The sequence below is a fragment of the Orycteropus afer genome, unplaced genomic scaffold, assembly GCF_000298275.1.
Source record: "Orycteropus afer afer isolate SDZICR_OR568_19922 unplaced genomic scaffold, OryAfe1.0 scaffold00007, whole genome shotgun sequence".
Classification (NCBI taxonomy): domain Eukaryota; kingdom Metazoa; phylum Chordata; class Mammalia; order Tubulidentata; family Orycteropodidae; genus Orycteropus; species Orycteropus afer.
The window spans coordinates 19777692-19799361 of NW_006921594.1; the positions used below are offsets into that span (position 1 = coordinate 19777692).

The 21670-nt window shown below is 38.5% G+C and overlaps 1 protein-coding gene across 1 annotated transcript in view; it reads right to left on the reverse strand.

The window, feature by feature from the left end:
• Positions 1 to 21670, reverse strand: part of MAGI2 (membrane associated guanylate kinase, WW and PDZ domain containing 2) — a 1828989-nt gene that overhangs the window by 413334 nt on the left and 1393985 nt on the right. The window contains exon 7 of the mRNA XM_007945217.1: positions 19280 to 19337. Within this exon, the coding sequence (XP_007943408.1) occupies positions 19280 to 19337 (58 nt within the window). The remainder of the gene's footprint in view (positions 1 to 19279; positions 19338 to 21670) is intronic.

Consider the following 21670-nt stretch of genomic DNA (forward strand, 5'->3'; position numbering starts at 1 on the left):
TTCCTATCCTGGTCTGCAACTCTACTTCTGTCACCTACTAGAGCTCCATGACATTGGGTAGATGAATTTACTTTTTTAGGTTACAGTTCTTTGAAAAGTATGAATAATAGATCTACCATAAAACATTATGGTGATGATTAAATGAATATGAAGTGCGTAACACATAGTGATTAATAAATGGTAGCGATTAATTTTTTTCCTCCCAACTCAGGGTTAATAGTTACTGAATAAGGAGAACTTCCTTGAAGATAAAATTTTCCTGTAAGGGCAATGCCCAAAACTAAATTATTAAGTAATACTATAGGGGGGAGAAAAAAGACAATTATTCCTATCATTTTATCTATCTGAAAATATACTTATATTTTTTGACATCCAATTAAAACTGGAAAAAGTGGAGCAAGAATAGAATGAGGGGGTTTTGTCAGTCTCTTGGGAGCTCTGGTAGCATAGTGGCTAAGGCACTTGACTGCTAACCAGAAGGCTGGCGGTTCAAACCCACCAGCCACTCCTCGGAAGGAAGATGGGGCAATCTACTTCTGTAGTGATACTGCCTCGGAAACCCAAGGAGGGGTCGCCATGAGTCGGGTCTGACTCGATGGCACATAACAACAACAACAATATATGAGTAAGAGTCGACTCATTCATGCATCAGAGCTGACTTGATGATACCTAACAACAACATATAGGAGTATTGTGCTTAGTGAAAATTTGAACTAAGACCTTTACATCATGATAAACTCAGCAAATAGTGCTTAATAATCTTTCAGAAATCAGACCCAATTGGTGAGTTTCTTCTAGATGACATTAATACAAGACTAATTTTTTATGTATCTTAGCAAATAGCCTTTCATCTGCCCTTAGCAGATGCAGTCAACCTTCTCAGCTACAAAACAGAATATTTTTTTCTCTTGACAATTTAAAAATTCATCTTACTTGGCTGAATTGAACTTAAACATAAGAAGATTGATAATACAATTTTTGTGATTCGCCCATTTTTATTACACAGTTACCTGAGTCTGCTGTAATATAATTTCATCTAGTTAAATATGAGGTCATCTGTTAAACACTAGTCATAAAGGGGATGTTATAATTTTTATTATAAAAAATGGAAAACAATTTTCCATTCAAATATATTCCTCTTTGACAGCAGTTTAAAAATATAATTCTTACTCTGACTGTTTATAAACTTATCTTTCTTCCTTTTAACAATACTCTTAATGTCAGTGTCATGTCTTTAGGTATCAAATACATTTCTATGTTTTGTTTTGTTTTTCTTCCATAGCTTGGTAAGGGAATTCTATTACAATAACTCACCCTTTTAGACAGCCTTCTTTTCATAGCACTCATATGATGGGATTGTTGAAATCATTAAAATACCATAAAAGAATGGTAATATATATAATTATTTTGCCAAACAAAAAGTAGAAATTGAAAGAAAACACTTCTTAAATATTTTTTTATTATTATTATTGGTCATAATGAGAAAATAATGAGGCTTAATTCAGGAAAATGGCCAATTTATTCTTGTTCACACAAGGTGCAGTGGAATTCCTTGAACTGAAAGAGCCCTGAGCAGTCACCTAATCCAGAACCACTCATTTTACAGATGAAAGCCATGGGGGTTGAGCATAATTTTGAACTAGTCTGTAAATTAAAAATCACAGACACAAAAAAGGACAAAATACTACTAACAGTATGATCCATGACATACAAAAAAATTTTGAAAAGATCATTTGCACACTGACAAATATATGAAATTATAGCTCTGGTGGAGGGGGTATAGAAGCCCTGGTGACAAGGGATTAAGGGCTTCGCTGCTAACCAAAAGGTCTATGGTCCAAATCCACCAGCCGCTCCTTGGGAACAAGATGTGGCAGTCTTGGAAACCCTTTGGGAGTCATAGAAATTGCAGCCTTGGAAACCCTTTGGGAGCAGTTCTACTTTGTCCTGTAGGCTTGCTATGAGTTGGAATCAGTTTGGAGACAGTGGATTTGACTTTGGTTTTAATGGAGGGGGCAGTATTACATTTTACCCAGTAAACATGACTATCTCTGTTTTACTTGATAACAGGTGTGCAAAAATGACATCAATCTGCTGTTTCCTCAGTTTGAGAAAGTTCCCTCATGCCTCCAGTTCTGTTAGCATTTCCCTCAGCTGAATGTGATTTTAGTTACATATCTGTTAAAGATATGAACGAATTATTTTCCAATACCAAGGGGTAAAGGTGGAACAATAGTATGGGTTTAGTGTGCTGGTCTCCAACATAACGTGACCCTGAGAGATTTTTAAAATAATTTTGGCTCAATGCAATTTTCACTTCACATGCTAATGTTAGAACTTAAACTCAGTCTAAGGGATGACTCCAAAATACATACCAAAAAAAAAACAACAACAAAAAAAACCCCACTGCCATCCAGTTGATTTCAACTCATAATAACCCCTGTGGGTTTCCAAGGCAGTAAATCTTTATAGAAGTAGATTGTCCCATCTTCTTTTGAAGGAGTGGCTGGTGGGTTTGAACCGCCAACCTATACAGTTAGTAATCAAATGCCTTAGGCACTGCCCACGAGAGCTCCTTATAGATTAATAATACATGACAATCTGGAATTCATGCACAAGAAACATCATGCTTAATCCAGAGGAAAGAGAATTGCTAAACTATATAGCGTAGTTGTTTCACAAACAATAGAAAAAGTACAATAATCTACTTACTACATAACACTGAAATATTGCCTTGGGGAGAAGCAAGCAGGATTGTCCAGTGAAAGACTCTGCTGGCATTCTCTGGGTTACCTAGCAATGAGGACCTTGGATGAAGCCCTCTCCCCCAGCAGGAGAGTCTACCACAGCCATTACCTCTCACAGGTCTCTAGGTGCTCTCTGCAGAAGTGTCACTCCCTGCACAGCTTGCATCTAGCTCAACAAGGTTGTCTGCAATTCACTTGAGCAACAGTTCTCCAAGTTCAGGCTGTCTCCTTGCCTTTGCAAAGCCATTCTTGAGTCTCAGTGGTAGTCTTACCAAAAAAAGATGAAGTAGAAGAGAAGCATATGGTCTGTTTGTGGGTGTATGTGGCATGCTGCTTCTGGTTGTGACCGTTTCTGCCATCTTCCCACAGGATGATCAAGGCTCAGGAACTGCATACCTCATATTGCTGTCCTTCTTTGTGTCAGTTTTCTTTGTTCTTTGGTATGGTTTTCCTTGGTTCCTTGGTTTTTGGAGTGTGGGGCCACTGTACATGAGGGCAAGTGGGATGGGACCATATCCACTGCCCAAAAGTTGAGGGAATGGGGCTTCCATGTCCAAGGGGCAGAAAAATAGGGCCTGCCAGGTCAAGGGGGTGAGGTTGTCACTCAGATGGTCTAGGAGACTCTGGGCACCCAATGAAGGAGATCTGTATAGGTGCCAAGTATTACAAGGGGTATCATTGTGGTAGTTAAGGTTATGTGTCAATTTGGCTGGACCTGATTTTGAATGGCTGGGCAGCTGGACGTAATTATTCCCCATGACGAGACTGGTAATCAACTCCGTAGTGGAATCTGCTGTGAGCAGCTGAGTAGCTGTCTTAGGGTTGTGGTCTACTTCCAGTATGTAAGAATATGCTTTGAGAAAAGTCTCTGAGCTTTGTGGCACACTTGGATCCTGCATTTAGCCAAGTCTTCATTCAGCAGCCTGTCATGTTGCCTGACTATCTTGGGACTATTCCTGGACTTGAACTAGTGGCTTGCTGTGTTGCTTGATGATCTTAGGACTGCACCATTTTACTTGTAGACCTTGGGTTTGTCAGCTTCAGCAGCCAGCAGCTGCCTGAGCTAAGAAATGCTTCCAGCTTTAGTGGCATGGGAACAGGAGGCAGAGCTGAAGCCCAAGGTGGAGGAGCCTTCACCTAGCCCCTAGAGCTGGTGCCTTGAACTTGGACTTCTAGCCTCCTCAACTGTAAGAGAATAGATCCCTGTTTGTTAAAACCATACATTTGTGTTATGTCTATTATAGCAGCACTAGATAACCAAAACAGCAGCTAACCAGAAGGTCAGTGGTTCAAACCAACCAGCTGCTCTGCAGGAGGAAGATGAGGTGATCTACTCCCTGTAAAGAATTATAGCCCTGGAAACCCAATGGGGGTTGCTGACCCAATGGAAGTTGATGGCAGTGGGTTTTATATAACTGTGATATCAGGCAAACCATACATTGTTATTTGTAAAAGTCCATCCGTGCTTAAGCTGATTTAAACTTCTAGGTGTCCAAAACACTCTTTATTTGGAACCATAAGTAAATGTTTATTATATTAGAATAAACTAGCAATGGTGATGTGTTTCACAACTTCAAGAAATATCTCTAATATTAGGTAGGGTAGGATAGGGGTGCACTTCCAGATTTTGACTAGATGGTAGTGATAAGAAGGGAGATTGGTGTGAGACTTCATATTGATTGAAAGCATCATGGTTTAAAAGTGTTTGAGGAACATTTGTATGGAGAATAAAATGAGCCATAAGCCTTTCAACTGATCTGTGGTTGGATGGTAGCAGCAGTAAAGTGGTAAGTGTTGAAATTTATATGAGTGAGTAGCACAGAGGAGCTGAATATAAATGATCAATATGAATGATCAGAAATTATAATATAGTATGAAGAACAACCTTGCTTGTTGAAAGCAAGAATGCCTTGAAGCACTTGCTGATGAAGATCAAAGACTACAGCATTCAGAATGGATTACACTTCAACAGAAAGAAAACAAAATTCCTCACAACTGGACCAATAAGCAACATCATGACAAATGGAGAAAATATTGAAGTTGTCAAGGATTTCATTTTATTTGGACCCACAATCAATATCCACAGAAGCAGCATTCAATAAATCAAATGATAGCTTGGTTATCCATGGTACATACAATGGCATACTATGCAACATTAAAGAACGATGAATAATCAGCAAATCACCTCATAATGTGGATTGACTTGGAGGACATGATGCTGAGTGAAATAAGTCAACCACAGAAGGACAAATATTGTATGTGTCTATTATTGTAAAAATTCAAGGAAAAGTTTACACAGGGAAGGAAACTTTCTTGTTGGTTACCAGAGATGGGAGGAGAGGGGAAGGGAGGAAAAATAGATGGATAATTTAAAGACAGGTTTGATATGGGTGAAGGGATTTAAAAATAATAAATAAATAAAAGAAATCCAACATTGCATGGGCAAATCTGCTGAAAAAGACCTCTTTTAAAGTATTAAAATGCAAGAATGTCACCTTGAGAACTAAGGTATGCCTGACCCAAGCCATGGTATTTTCAATCACTTCATATGCATGTGAAAGCTGGACAATGAATAAAGAGGACCAGAGAAGAACTGATGCCTTTGAATTATGGTCTTGGTGAAGAATATTGAATAGCCTGCCAGAATGAATCTGTCTTGGAAGAGGTATAGCCAGAATGTTCCTTAGAAGCAAGGATGGTGAGATTTCATTTCATTTACTTTGGACATGTGATCAGAAGGGATCAATCCCTAGAGAAGGACATCATGCTTGATTAGAGGGTTCACGAAAAAGAGGAAGACACTCAATGAGATGGATGTATCAACAACTGTGAGGATGGTGCAGGACTGGGCAGTGTTTCATTCTGCTATGCATGGCGTGCTTATGAGTTGAGGCCAATTCCATGGTACCTAACAACAACATAAAGAGGATGTGTGTGGAGTTAGGAGATCCCTCACTTATTACTGGTATCTGAGTAACACATACGTTTTATAAGCCTGATTAGTTGTTTTCTGCAGGCTGAAAGAAAAAATACCACAAACTATAAAATTGGCCTGAGTCAGATGAAAAAAAAAAAAAAACCCCTCATGGCCATCGAGTCAGATCTGACTCATAGCGACCCCTCCTTGGTTTCTGAGGCGGTATCATTATGGAAGTAGATTGCCCAACCTTCCTTCTGAGGAGTGGCTGGTGGATTTGAACCACCAGGCTTTTGGTTAGCAGTCAAATGCCTTAGAGACTATGCCACCAAGGAAGTAAAAATACAACTAATTTATTATTTTGCAAAAGAAAAAAAAAGGGGGGCGCTGATTGTACTTCAGACAGAAATGGAACACCCAATATTTATTTCAATATCCTTGTTCCTTTTGTTAACTGAGAAAGTGACATTAACTGATTTATGCTTGTTTTACAGATATAAGAAAAATACTTTGTAAAGCATAAAAATTGAACAAACATATTAATATAATAATAAATGATACTCCCTGCCTTTCTTGGCACTATATAGCATCTGAACAGCTTTAGTGTGACTAGACATATGCCCTTGGGGGACTCACTTAACTCCTTAGAGATCTGGTTTCCTCATCTGTAAATGTGACTGTCATCTGCGACAATGGATGTAAAAGCACATCAAAAGTTAAAATAATGTCTTACATTATTACTTCTTCTTTTATTATCACACATCACCAGCTAGATAAGATGAAATGTACTATAGATAGTATGACAAAATAACATCTTTAGGAATTACTCTGAAACCTCAACCTTCACAGAAACCACAGAACAGCACAGTAGCACACTGTGCAGTTCTTGCTTCAACAATTTCAACAGGCTTATAGAATTAATCATTTCAGGAAAGACTGTTTGTATTCAATGTGAAACACTCTTAAGTTTGAGATTAACTTGTATGGTTTTTTCTTCCCCAATTAAATAGTTTCCCTTAGAATTATTCACTTTTGGGGTTATACTGTGATCATGAGCGTACAAGAAAAGCAAGCATTGACAAAAGGAAAGGCCTTATCAATGTTACTGGGATAGTCAAGATGAAAATAACTAACATTTATTCAGCAATTATTACATGCCTGAGTTAAGTGCTAAACATCAGGTCAGGAATGAGAATGAGACTACCAAAAAACTAAACCGGCTGCCGTTGAGTCTACTGTGACTCACAGTGACCATATAGACAGAGTACAATTGCTCCATAGGGTTCCCAAGGCAATCTGTACAGAAGCAGACTGACACATTGCCAAAGGGGCAGAGAGGCCACATCACCTGACCTCCTCTAACCCCACAAGAGGAGGACAGAATCACCATCAGCAGCCGGAGGCCTATGCCTGCAAGGCCAGACATGCTGCTTCTCTCCAGCCCTTCCACCAACCCTGACACCAACCACCTCTCTGCTGGGTTCGATAAGTCACTGCAGTGGCCACACAGAACTCACAGATTGTGGGGTTTATTAGGGAAGCAACAGGCTACAATTCAAGCTCAGGAACATGCTCAGCCTCTCTCAGCCTGCTCTTTCTTAGCTGACAGTCTCTCTCAGCAGTGCATGTCTCTCCCATCAGTGAGTGTCTCTCAGTGTCTCAGCAGTGCATGTCTCTCTCAGCAGTGCATGTCTCTCTCAGCAGTGTATATCTCTCTCAGCAGTGTGTGTCTCTCAAGGTTTCTATCACAGGAATGGGTCTCTTGCACCTCTCTCAGCAATGTGTGTCTCTCACATCTCTCAGCCAGCAGTGAGAGATTCTTCCTGCCTCTAGGAGGGCTCCTTTCGAGCCTGGCAGAGTGGCCAAACTAACCAATCCCAACATCAGAATTTTATACACCTCAGAGAGAGAGAGAGAGAGAGAATTTCCCAGAAGATGGCTTCACGCCACTCTCAACAGAAATACTCCAGGTGGATAACTTAAACAATCAGGAGCTACTCAGTTGCTCATGGCAAATTCCATCACAGTTTATAAAGACTGTGGCTAGAAAAGCCACACTATGTGATTTACTACACTACACACATCTTTCTCACACAGAGTGGCTAGTGGGTTCAAACCACTAACCTTTCAGTTAACAGCTAAGTGCTGTACCTCCAAGGCTCCTAGATCTAATTCCTGGCTCCATTATTTAGCACTTATAAAAGTTAGCTGTACTTCAGTTTTCTGCTCTGTAAAATGGGGTTAATAAGAGTCTAGACCTCAGATGGTTTTTGTGAGGATTAAATGAGCTAGTACATGAAAGGCATTTAGAATAATACTTGGCATGTAGTAAGTGCTCAATAAATGTTCCTTCCTTCTCCTTGGGAGCTCTGGTAGCATAGTGCCTAAGGCACTTGACTGCTAACCAGAAGGCTGGTGAACCACCAGGCAGTCCCCAGAAGGAAGGCTGGGCAATCTACTTCCGTAGTGATACTGCCTCAGAAACCCAAGGAGGGGTCACTATGAGTCGGGTCCGACTCGACGGCACATAACAACAACAACAACCTTCTCCTCACTCCTTCCCTTTTCCCCATTCTTTCTCCTTGTTCTCTTCCCTCTCTTTCTCCTACATAATCAGCCTGCCCAAGGTCTTAAAGCTGTGAATCTTCAGAGAAGGCATAATGTGCAACTCCATAGCCCATATTCTTGTCCACTTAGTGATAAAAATTGTTGTTGTTGTTAGATGTCATCAAGTTGGCTCTAACTCATAGTGACTTTACATATAACAGAACAAAATATTGCCTGGTCCTTTGCCATCCTCACAATTATAAGTATGTTTGAATCCATTGTTGCAGCCACTGTGTCAATCCATCTCCTCAAGGGTCTTCCTTTTTCTCACTCATCCTCTATTTTGCCAAGCATGATGTCCTTCTCCCAGGACTGGCTCCTCCTGATAACATGTCCAAAGAAAGTCTCATAAAGTCTTGTCATCTTCACTTCTAAGGACCACTCTGGCTACACTTTTTCTAAGACAGATTTATTCATTCTTCTGGAAGTCCATGTATATTCAATTTTTCTCACCAACACCATAATTAAAATGTGTCAATTCTTCTTCGGTCTTCCTTTTTTATTGTTCAGCTTTTGCATACATACAAGGTGATTGAAAATACCACGGCTTGGGTTAGGTGCACTTTAGTCATCAAAGTGATATTCTTGCTTTTTAAGATTTTAAAGAGATTTTTTGCACAGATTTGCCCAAAGCAATGCATTGTTTGATTTCTTAACTGCTGCTTCCATTGGCATTGATTGCTGATCTAATTAAATGAAATCCTTGACAACTTTAATATTTTCTGTTTGTCATGATGCTCTTTATTGGCCTAGTTGAGGAGATTTTTATTTTCTTTCTGTTGAGGTGTAATCCATACAGAAGGCTGTAGTCTTTGAGCTTCATTGGTAAAATAATTAATATTAATATGTTTAGATCCTATTTACGGATTTAGAACTCTCCATAGCATACAGAGGAGTCCTGGTGGTGGTGCAGTGGTTAACTACTTGGCTGCTAACTGAATGGCTGGTGGTTTGAATTCACTCAGTGACTCTGCTGGAGAAAAGAGTCTGTGATCTACTTCCACAAAGACTGTAGCCTAGGAAAGACTATGGGTCAATTCTATTGTCACATGGGATCTCTGAGTTGAAATCAACTTGATGGCACTTAACCATAACAACAGTATACTGAGTTTCTGAGTAAGTTCACCAACAATGAAAGTTTAGTTTAGCATCTTCTATTGCATAAATTTGTGAGTTAGGGAAAGTGTGTCTTGTTTAAATAAACATCACAAAGCTTTCTAGTTTTTGAAAGTTGGAGGGAAAATTTAAACAGTTTGAAAACTTAATTTTCAATATAGGATAAAAATCCTCTAAGAACAAGCACATTTTAAAAGAGTATTCTTTCCTGTTTATTTCTAATTGAAAATATTTCAGTTCATGCTGAGTAAAAGAAAAATTTGAAAGTTAGGGGGATTTTTTTCTTGTAAAATTTAGAAAAATATTTAAAGGCATAGAGGAGTGAAACATATTTTCATTCTTAAGATAAGGTATTGAGTTAAAATCCTAACAACTTTCCCAGTTGTTATATCATGGCGAATGCTCACCATTAACCATGAAATGAATGTGGTTTTCTTTTTACTTTTCATGATACATTCAAGATATTATGCAGTATTTTTCATAATTTCTGGAATTGCAGACAAGAAACATTTTATAGTAGCAGATGTGACATCACATGAAATACTTGTAAAATCTTCACATGAAAATCACATCTGCCAGTCCTCACTATAATTTTCACTGTAGTTATATGGTTCTTCTGTGCCAGAGGAAGCAGCTCTGTATGAAAGTTATCTCAGGAAATTTTGTCTTCTGGACTAGCTAGTTAAGCAAATTGTGTAACTGCCATTAAACCCAAAATGTATCCAGCAGTCATAATTTCACAAAATGGAAGGAAAAAAAATTGTACAAAATTCACAGCTGTTCAACTCTACATTTTGCAATATTTTCATTATTTTTTATCCTCTTTATGAACAATGACAGTTACATTTCTATAGTTTTAGGACTTCTTAATATGTTCCTAAGTGCTGCACAATCATGGATTTGGTGTCTGTCAGGAAAAACTGGGCTAAGTTCTTTCTGCTGCTACATAGGGTAGAAACTTGGTCCATCTGCCCCATCTGCAGAGAAAATAAGAAAAGATGTGGAATAGCCCTCACCCCCTTTTTTTCTGAAATACAGAGCTGTGTGGCTGTCTCTACTACTCTAAAATACCAGAATCCCTACATTAATATCTACACAACAAGTATTCTTCTTTTAGGTTTTACTCTTGGTGGCAATGTTGTCCAGGGTCACTCTGAATTTGTGGGCAATAGAGACGGTGTCTCAGGATGTTTTGGTCACAATTTGTGTCTCATAATGCTGTGTGTGCCAGCATGACCTCACATTGCTGGGTGCCCAACCTGAGATACTAGACTACAGGGGAGCCAATGAAGAGACTTTCTTGAGGGGCCCCTTATTTCTTTCCATTGATGAGTCTCATAGGCTCATTTAGATCATTACAGATTGTGAATTCTAAATGTGTGGAAGGGATTTTGAGTAAGGGTTTGGAGCATGAGCTCTGCAGTCCAGATGGGGTCAAATTTTAGCCCTCCCTCCCAATAATGTGTGATATGCTCAGTAATGTGTGTTACTCGGCTTCTTCCTCCAGGGTTTGCTTGTCTGTAAACTTAATACAATTTGCCTCATTATTACTATAGAACGAATTATAAATATGCTAAGCACTGTTGAGCACTCAGCCCGGTCCATACCACATGCCAAGCACTCAATAAATGCTAATGCTCTTGATGATATGCTGCTGCTGCTCACTTTTCTGACTTTTGAATATGGTAAACCAGTAATCTTAAAATTGAATTTGCAAGAGACAATTATGGCATAGTAGGGTAAAGTCAGTTATAGGGGTCAAAAGCTGTTCAGGTTTTTTAGTTTCAAGATATGTAAACTTTCCCCCTGCTATTGATTGCTAGAATTCCTATCTGCCTGTCTGTGGCAGACAGGAAATGTGTGTTTGTGCAGCTGTGCCAGAGGCCCAACACTGATTTCAATCCGACATGCCCTGCTGATGACAGAGAGCCCACTCTGCAACTTCTCCTGGTGCCAGTTATTGGGCCATTTGAAGAGTGTGGCTGACTGCTAAGGTATCCTTGCATAGGCTTTTTTTTTTTTTTTTGCCACTGAGTGAAAGGCAGAATGTTTTCCACATTCTGCAACCAGTGCCCCTAATTGCATAAATCAGTGTGTAATTAAACATCAAAAAGGCACCTCTACAAAGAATGCATTGTTCATTATCATTAAGAGAATTGGTTAATCAACATTTTCTTGACTACATATCTACAATGAAAACTACCTTGCCTTATTATATTAACTAATATTATTATAATAACTAAATATTACAGTTTAAGATATGATTTTTTAAGATATTGACATTAATACTGTAATCAAAAGCAGCATCTTAACCTAGGTAGTTTGTATTTTGTTTTTGCAGACTGTATACTGCAAAATATGATAGGACAAGTTGTGAATTTACTGATTTTTTAAAAAATATAATTAACTATAAGGAATCAAATGACTTTTTCCCCAAAATGAATATACCCTATATATTCCATCGCTGAAAGTGATGAATAATGTCTATTTTCACATATGTACCTACATAGTTTCCACAAATAAGACTACTATTCAGAACCAATATGTGCCATGTAAAAATAATAATGTTATAGAGATCATATTAATAACTTTTGTAACAATACAAACTACATAATTAAGTGTATTCCAATTTAAATTATTTTGACCAGTTGTTTTTGTGGAGGTGAAAGATAATTTCATTCCAAGTAATGTCTGTATTGTATAGAATATGTTCAAGTATTTAGATTATGCTGATGAATTTTTCTCAAGAGGATACTTCTAAGAAATATTGGAATATTATTTTACTTAAAATTATCTTTAAGTTTGAATCATGTATTTTTGCTCACTTTTCTGCATGACCTGATACATATATAATTATTGATGATGGTATACCTTATGGAATTATCTAATGTGGATAAACCCATGACAATTAGGAGAAATAGATGCAGCTAGAAGGAATTTAAACTATTTTGACACATCATGACCTGTATATATGACTTCGCAATCATTTGAAGTCTAAAACTATCAGATACATCAGTTTGATCTAATTATATAACACATGACTGACTAAATTATGAATAATTTTCTACTTGTTGCTGTTGTTGTTCGATATCATGAAGTTTTCTCCGACTCACAGCAACCTCATGTTCAGCAGAACAAAACACGGGCCGGTCCTGTGCCAGCCTTTGCTGTATCTGAAACCATTATTGCAGCCACTGTGTCAATCCATCTTGTTGAGGGCCTTCCCCTTTTTTGTTGTCCCTCCACTGTACCAAGCATGATATCCTTCTTCAGGGAATGGTCCCTTCTTACAACATGACCAAAAATAGGTGAGACAAAATCGGGCCATTCTCGCTTCCAAGGAGCTTTCCGGCTGCACTTCCTCCAGGACAGATTTGTTAGTTCTTTTAGAAGTCCATGGTACTTTCAGCATTCTTCAAGAGCACCACAACTCAAACACATCAATTCTTTTTGGCCTTCCTTATTCATTGTCCAGCTCTCCCATGCATATGAGGTGATTGGAAATACTATGGCTTGTGTCAAGCACACCTTACTTAGTCTTCAAGGAGACATCTGTGCTCTTCAGCATCTGAAAGAGGTCCTTTGCAGCAGATTTGCCCAATGCTATACAACATCTGGGGGGCTCTGGTAGTGTAGTGCCTAAGGCACTTGACTGCTAACCAGAAGGCTGGCAGTTCAAGCCCACCAGCCACTCCTTGGAAGGAAGATGGGGCAATCTACTTCTGTAGTGATACTGCCTCGGAAGCCCAAGGAGGGGTCGCTATGAGTCGGGTCCGACTTGATGGCACATAACAGCAACAACATACGACATCTGATATCTTGACTGCTGCTTCCATTGGTGTTGATTTTAGAACCAAGTAATATGAAATCTTTGACAACTTCAATCTTTTCTCCATTTATCATAATGCTGCTTATTTATCCCATTGTGAGGATATTTGTTTTCTTTATATTGAGGTGTAATCCATACTGCAGACTGTAGTCTTCAATCTCCATCGGTGTTTCAAGTCATCCTCACTTTCAGTGAGCAAAGTTGTGTGTTCTGCATAATGCAGGTTGTTAATGAGTCTTTCTCCAATCTTGATGCCATATTTTTCTTCATATACTCAAGCTTCTTGAATTATTTGTTTAGCATACAGATTGAATAAGTATGGTAAAAGAATACAACCCTGATGCACTCCCTTCTTGATTTTAAATCATGCAGGGTTCCCTGCAGATTGAGACAGACTCAGAAGAAGGAAGAGACCATCCACTTCTCAAAGAATTGGCCAGGGAAAATCTTATAAATAGTAGTGAAACACTGTCTGATATATTACTGGAAAATTTTATTAATAGCCTTGAAACATTGTCTGATACGGTGCTGGAAGATGAGCCCCTCAGGTTAGAAGGCACTCAAAATATGACTGCGAAAGAGCTGCCTCATCAGAGTAGAACCTACCTTAATGAAATGGATAAAAAAGAGCTTTGGGGGCTTCCATTAGCTGAAGTGGCACCACTCAATATGAGAAGAAACAGTTGCAAACATTCATTGATAATCAGAACATGGAATGTACAAAGTATGAATTTAGGAAATTTGGAAGTTGTCAAAAATGAAACGGAATGCATAAAGATTGATATCCTAGGCATTAGTGAGCTGAAATGGACTGGTTTGGGCCATTTTGAATCACATAACCATAATATGATCTACTATGCCTGGAATGACAAATTGAAGAGGAATGGCATGACATTCATCATCACAAATAATGCTTTAAGATATATGCTGAAGTACCATGCTGTCAGTGATAGAATAATATCCATACCCCTACAAGGAAAGCCAGTTACTACTACTATTATTCAAATTTATTCATCAACCACCAAAGCCAAACATGACGAAATTGAAGATTTTTACCAACTTCTGCAGTCTGAAATCGACCAAACATCATTCAAGATGTGCTGATTATCACTGGTGACTGGAATGCAAAAGTTGGAAACAAAGAAGAATCACCAGTATTTGGAAAATTTGGCCTTAGAGATAGGAATAATGCTGGAGATCATATGATAGAATGCTGCAAGACCAATGACTTATTCATTGCAAACACCTTTTTTCAACACCACAAATGGTGGCTATACATGTGGCATTCACCAGATGGAGCACACAGGAATCAGATTGACTACATTTGTAGCAAGACATGATGGAAAAGCTCAATATCTTCAGCCAAAATAAGGCTAGGAGCTGATTGTGGAACAGACCATCAACTGCTCATTGCAATTTCAAGTTGAAGTTGAAGACAATTAAAACAAGTCCATGAGAGCCAAAATATGACCTTGATTATATCCCTCCTGATTTTGAAGACCATTCAAAGAAATGATTTGAGGCATTGAACACCAATGACTGAAAACCAGAGGAATTGTGGTTGACATCAAGAGCATCATCCATGAAGAAAGCAAGAGGTCATTAAAAAGACAGAAAAGGAAGAAAAGATCAAAACGGATGTTGGAAGAGACTCTGAAACTTTCCCTTGAATGGAGAGTAGCTAATTTTCTAGTAAGATGTGATAAATGGAGCGGATAGATGTAGAGATAAATATATTTTAAGCAAAAACATATTAAATACAAACAATCAAACAAAAAACGCTTTCTCTTGGCATGAAGATAATGAAGATACACTTCTGGTTTCAGATTCAATGTGTAAAGAGCTGGGAAGCTAAAACTCCCAATATCACAAGAAGAAAATAGCTAAAAAACTGAAAATCAACAACTCTTCTTAGATCCTTCAAAGAATTGAGGCCACAGGGCAAGCCACCACCCCACAAACTGGAGAGAATAGCAGATACAGAGAACTGCATCTTCCCAGGAGCAGAAATACTTCCTACAGCTAATTCCAGGTAGGAATGCTTAAAGGGTAAATGACTTAATACTGGAGACTGAAAATAGACTAGTTTGAGAGATGACAAAGTCCTGGAGGCCCAGACTTAAGAAGGCATCAACATTTTCATGAGTTCAAATTTATCTCCAGGAGCCCCACTAAATTCTCACTGTGAAAATTGAAGAAAAAGCCTCTGGCTGGGGTAGAAGAAAATCAACCAGTTTGATATAAGCCCAAAACATTCATTCTCCTTAAAGGGATGGTCTTTTTTCACTGTTATTTGCCTTCGAGTTAGTTTTGACTCATAGTGACCTCAGGTACAACAGAACAAAACACTGCTCCGTCCAGCACCATCCTCACAATTGCTGCTATTTTGAAGTTATTTTATGAGAGCCCAAACAATGGGGAAGGAGGCCCAGTGGTACAGTGGTTAAAGTGCTCAGCTGCTATCAGAAATATCAGTGGTTCAAACTCCCCGGACACTCCATGGAGGAACAATGTGGCAGAAAGCTTCTGTGAAGATTTACAGAGTTGGAAACTCTATGGGACAGCTCTGCTCTGTCCTTATAGGGTTGATATGAGTCGTATTCTACTCAACGGCAATGGGTTTTGGAATGAATATGGGTTTTACTAGCAACTAAGTTATGTGGGGGGTGGGGAGAAATACCCAACTCCAGCCCTGTCTAACCTTTGATTTGAGAGAAAGAAAATGTCCAACTTTAGCTCCTTCTGGCCTTCCTTTCTCACCTAACATATGGGAAAAAAACTAAGAAGCAATAGTGAAGGCTCATTAAATGACTGAAACCTAATCATAATATTGTAGAACATTTCCCCTCTCACAACATCATGTCACACCACACTAATAGAGCTCTTGCATAATATCAAGGACTGCTGCTGAAAAGAACTGCAAGGCTCAGACCCTATTTAAGAAGGAGTCTCCAGGGAAATGCAAAGCAGCAGAGGAGCCAAAAGGAAGCATGTTAGAGAAAACTTTAGCCTCTGACACCTACTATTACAGAAAATAGGAAACACAGCCTAACTCCTATGCAGATAAACATAAAACCTCACACTAAAGGTCTATTTACCTCAGTTCCTTTAGTCCAATATATATTGGAAGCTCTGGTAGCATACTGCCTAAGGCACTTGACTGCTAACCAGAAGGCTGGCAGTTCAAACCCATCAGGCACTCCTCGGAAGGCAGGTTGGGCAATCTACTTCCATAGTGATACTGCCTCGGAAACCCAGGGAAGGGTCGCTATGAGTCGGGACCAACTCGACGGCACATAACAACAACCACAAACCAAAACCAAACCAAACTCACTGCCGTCGAGTTGGTCCTGAGTCATAGAGACCCCTCCTGGGATTTCCAAGGCAGTATCTCTATGGAAGAAGATTGTCTCATCTTCCTTCCAAGGAGTGGCTGGTGGGATTGAACCACCAGTCTTTTGGTTACCAGTGAAATGCCTTAGTAAGCACTACACCACCAGAGATCCCATATCTTGTCTGTATTCCACAAAAATTTACTAAGCATGCTATGAGGCACAAAACATAGTCTGAAAAGATAAGAAAAGAGTCAGAACCTGGCTCAGATATGGCAGAGATTTTGGAAATTATCAGACTGGCAATGAAAAAATAATGAGGGTAATTACTTTTAGGGTTAAAGTCAATATCTAATTCTACAATTAATTACAACAGGTATACCAGCAGCAGGAATGGAGCTCTGTGGCACAATAGTTAAACCTCTTGGCTGCTAAGCAAAAGGTCCATCATTTGGACCCAACAGCTGCTCTGCAGAAGAAAGGTGTGGTAGTATGCTACTGTATAAATTGACAGCTTTGGAAACTCTATGGGGCAGTTCTACTCTGTCCTGTAGGGTTGCTATAAGTTGAAATTGACCCGATGGCAGTGGGCTCAGTTTGGTTTACCAGAAGAAGATATTTACTTGAAAAACACACACTTCAATAATCAAGAAAGTAGAAAGCATTGCTTTCTGATGTGTGGTTGTCTGACCTCTATTATGGATTAGTAAGGCTGAAAAGAAAGGTTTAAGTTAAACACTCTGTTCCACATGGGAAGACATATTGAAAGAAGCTGATAACATAGAAAAATCTGGAGAATTAGGATAGTGTAGGGCTCAGCAAATTGAGGCCCAAAGGCCAAATTTAGCCAGCTAATTGTTTTTATAAATAAAGTTTTATTGGAACACAACTATTTGCTTGAATGTTATGGTTATTTTTGAGGTACAGTGGCAGAGTTGATTTGTTATGACAGAGAGTTTATGGCCCCAAAATATTTGCTATCATTGAATTCTGCAAGGAAATGTATTGCAAATCAGATCTGGTATGTCATACACCCCTGTTCCTTAGATGAAACTGCCTCGATTTCTAGATACAATAGTCTCAGGCACTGTAGAGTCTGATTTAGTGAATTAAGTCAAGATGGCATTTACTGAAAATATTTTGTGTTCATAAATTAATTCAAGAACTGCAGCTATGTTATTATTAAAATATATGTATATTTTGATTAATTAGGAATTTAGTGGGATTTAAAGGCTTATAACTAATTACAAATTATTTCCTTTCATTTTTTACAATTACATATTGCAAAATGTAATTAATGTATGTATTATGTATGCTATTGAGTGTCCACATGACATTAGCACATAAGATCTATGTTGGAAGATTTTTATATGTGTCAAATACACCTTTACTGTGAATGTGGACACAACTGACTGGTGCCAAAATTAGGTCTTTTCTAAATGAAAATGTTGGATGTCAAAGCATTGAAGATGAATGAATGCTCATGAGTTGGGATGCTTAAGAGCAGGAACTATGTAAGTCCTACCCATCTGTGTAAGAAGCCCTGATGGTACAATGGCTGCTAATCCAAAGGTTGGCAGTTTGAACCAACCCAGCAGCTCCACAGTAGAATGACCCAGTGATCTGCTTCTGCAAATATGACAGCCAAGAAAACCCCAGGGGGCAGTTCAACTCTGTCACATGGGGTTCCTATGAGTTGGAATCAACTCAGTGACACCCAATAAAAAACATCTGTATATCTTCAGCATAAAGAAGAACTTGACACTTAGTAAAAGCTCTGTCATTTTGAATATTGTTACAAAAAATGTTAACAATAGAGACATCAATCTGTAACCTGTGACCATTTAGGTTAATAGTTATCATGGTTAGGGAAAATAGATATTGATAAATTATGTGAATCTCTTGTTTTCCCACCTCTGCATTTCTTCAGTAGTATACTTTCCATGTACACTTCCATAGTCTTTATTATTCATCCAAATAACATTTGCAACATTGATAACAATAATAATAATAATAAATAATAATAATGCTATTACAGGAGATAGCTCTAGGAAAAATAAATACACTTATTTATTTAAATTTCACATATTTTACTTTTGAAATTACAAATTACAAATACTACCTGGTTTTCCTAAGAATAAAGGTGTATATAATTTTATCCCTTATTGGCTTTTTATCCCAAATAAAAGGATGCATAGTGGGGATAACTGATACCATACTAAGATGCATTAAGGTAATGTAACCTCCAATACATAATATAACAATCAAATGTACAAAAAGAATACTGTTCATTTAAAAGAAGGTCTTCAAAGGGAGAAAACAATCTAGATTTTAATTTATCCTTCAACTGGCAAGCATGGCTGCTTCATTTAATTAATTTCACAATCTGGTTTAATAGAGCATCTCTTTTGCACAACCAGTCAGCTCCCAACATTTTGATTGCAAAATGAGGGACATTTACTTTGATATCTTTAATTATCACTCATTTAGAGGACAGTGTGAAACACACTTTTCCAATTGATGTTTTAGAATCATGAGTCGAAGGAAAGGAATGACAAATTAGCCAGCTGGAGAGGCAAGAAACAGCTAGCTAGGGCTGCAGGAGCATTTGTGGACACTTACAAATAAGATTAAAGGGAAATAGAGGGAGTGCTAGATATACATCTTCAATAAATGAAATCCTAACACAATTTCACAATATATTAATAACAAATTAATATTAGAGACTTACTCAACATAATAAGTGCCATATATGGGATCATCGATTTTTTCCCAGCCATATGGAAGCTCTGAAAAATAAAGAGTAATTTCTTTCAATAAATAAATAAGAGAAATTACAACTTCTAATAAAAAGTAATATAATTTAATTGTTCATGGATTGCAGAAATGGTCTACCAAAGTGGAATAAAGTACTCAGAGTCAGCATCAAATTTCAGATACATATTGTAGGAACCATAAGGAGCACTGAGTTGAAACTTGGCAGTTAAAACACAGAGCTCAGTTCTCTGCAGACACACTGCCGGGTCTAGCAGTTTATCCCATGCCAAGCAGTGGTGTGGCATGTCATCATGTTATCACCACTCAAGCCAATCCAGAAGGCAAATAGCTTTTCTAAAAGAGCATACAGCTCTCTTATTTATTTGTATTGCGAAAGGAGCCTTTCACGATTCAGATCATATTTTCAAAATGCATATCTGAGGATAGAAAATTGTTTCTGATGACTGAAACAAAGACATTATGAATTCTCAATTGACATCCTGCTATTCAGGATGGTTAGCTTGCTGTTCACTCCATGTGGGTCCAAATTTGAATGTTGCCAATATACACTCTGGGCACTTTTTATATAAAGCCTAACATTCTAGACACATGCTCACTTTCTCTGACAATATGGTTTACACTTCCAGTCATCCATGGATAATTAATATATGTATAAAGAGAGAGAGAAAAAAAAATCATCAGTAAGTATATGAACACTATTATATGCAAAAATGTGCTGTTTGAAACCAGGCTGTGCTTCATAATACTGTTTTCCAAATACTCTGATGGTTAGAATTATTAACCCCTAGGAATATAAACTCACTGCCATCAAGTTAATTCTGACTCATAGTGACCCCCACTGGGTTTTTGAGGCAATAAATCTTTAGGGAAGTACATTGCCCAGTTTTGCTTCCACGGAGTGGCTAGTGGGTTTGAACGATCAACTTTCTGGTTAGCAGTCAGATGCCCTATGCACTGTGCCAACAGAGCTCCTATAAAGGGAGCTCTGGTGGTGCCACTTGACTGCTAATCAGAAGGCTGGTGGTTCAAACCCCCCAGCCACTCCTCGGAAGGAAGGTTGGGCAATCTACTTCCGTAGTGATACTGCTTGGGCAACCCAAGGAGGGGTCGCTATGAGTCAGGTCTGACTCGACGGCACATAACAACAACAACAACGGTGGTGCCGTGCCTAAGGCATCTGACTGCTAACTAGAAGGCTGGCAGTTCAAACCCACCAGCCACTCCTCAGAAGGAAGACTGGGCAATCTATTTCTATAGAGATATCGCCTTGGAAACCCAAGGAGGGGTTGCTATGAGTCGCATCAAGTCAACAGCAGTAAGGAGTATAAAGAACGAAAGTAAGTAGAATGAAATCCTATTTTCTTGCTATGCACTAATTTATATGTAATATACAAATTGAAACATAAGATATGACATCCTTTAATTAATATATTTAAATAAAAATTACAAGTTTTCTTATTACAAAAGCAATGTATGTTCACTGTAGGGAAAACACAGTAATAAAAAGAAAAGTAGAATCATCTGTAATCTCACCATCCAGAGATAAATCACTGTTAAATTTTGCTGAATATCCTATCTATCTATCTATCTATCTATCTATTTATCTATCATCTACCTGGACAACCCTGGTGGTACAGTGGTTAAGTACTTTGGTGCACCCCAGAAGGTCAGTATTTCATATCCATCAGCTATTCCATAGGAGAAAGATATGGCAGTCTGTTTCTGTAAAAATTTACAGCTTTGGAAATCCTATGGGCCAGTTTTACTTTGTCCTATAGGGTCATTATGTGTCAGAATCAACTTGATGGCAGTGGAGTTTGGTTTAGGAAACATAAGAAATACACAGACATCCAGGTATTCCGAGATGGTGCAAAGTATTTGCACTTGACTACTAACTGAAATATTGGTAGTTTGAATCCATCCAGTACCATCATGGAAGAAAGGCCTGGCAATCTGTTTCCATAAAGATTATAGCCAAGAAAACCCTATGACATTCAGTCCTACTCTGTAACACATGAGGTCACTGTAACTTGGAATTGACTTGATGGCAATGTGTTTGGGGTTTGTATACACACACATACACACACATGTATATGTTGTTGTTGTTGTTAAGTGCCGTCGAGTCGTTTCCGACTCATAGTGACCCCATGCACAGCAGAAGGAAACACTGCCCGATCTTGCACCAGCCCCACAATCCCTGCTATACTTGATCCCATCATCGCAGCCACCGTATCAATCCATCTCCTTGAAGGCCTCCCCCTCTTTCGTCGACCCTCCACCCTACCAAGCATGACATCCTTCTCCAGGGAATGGTCCCTTCTGACAACATGACCAAAATAGGTGA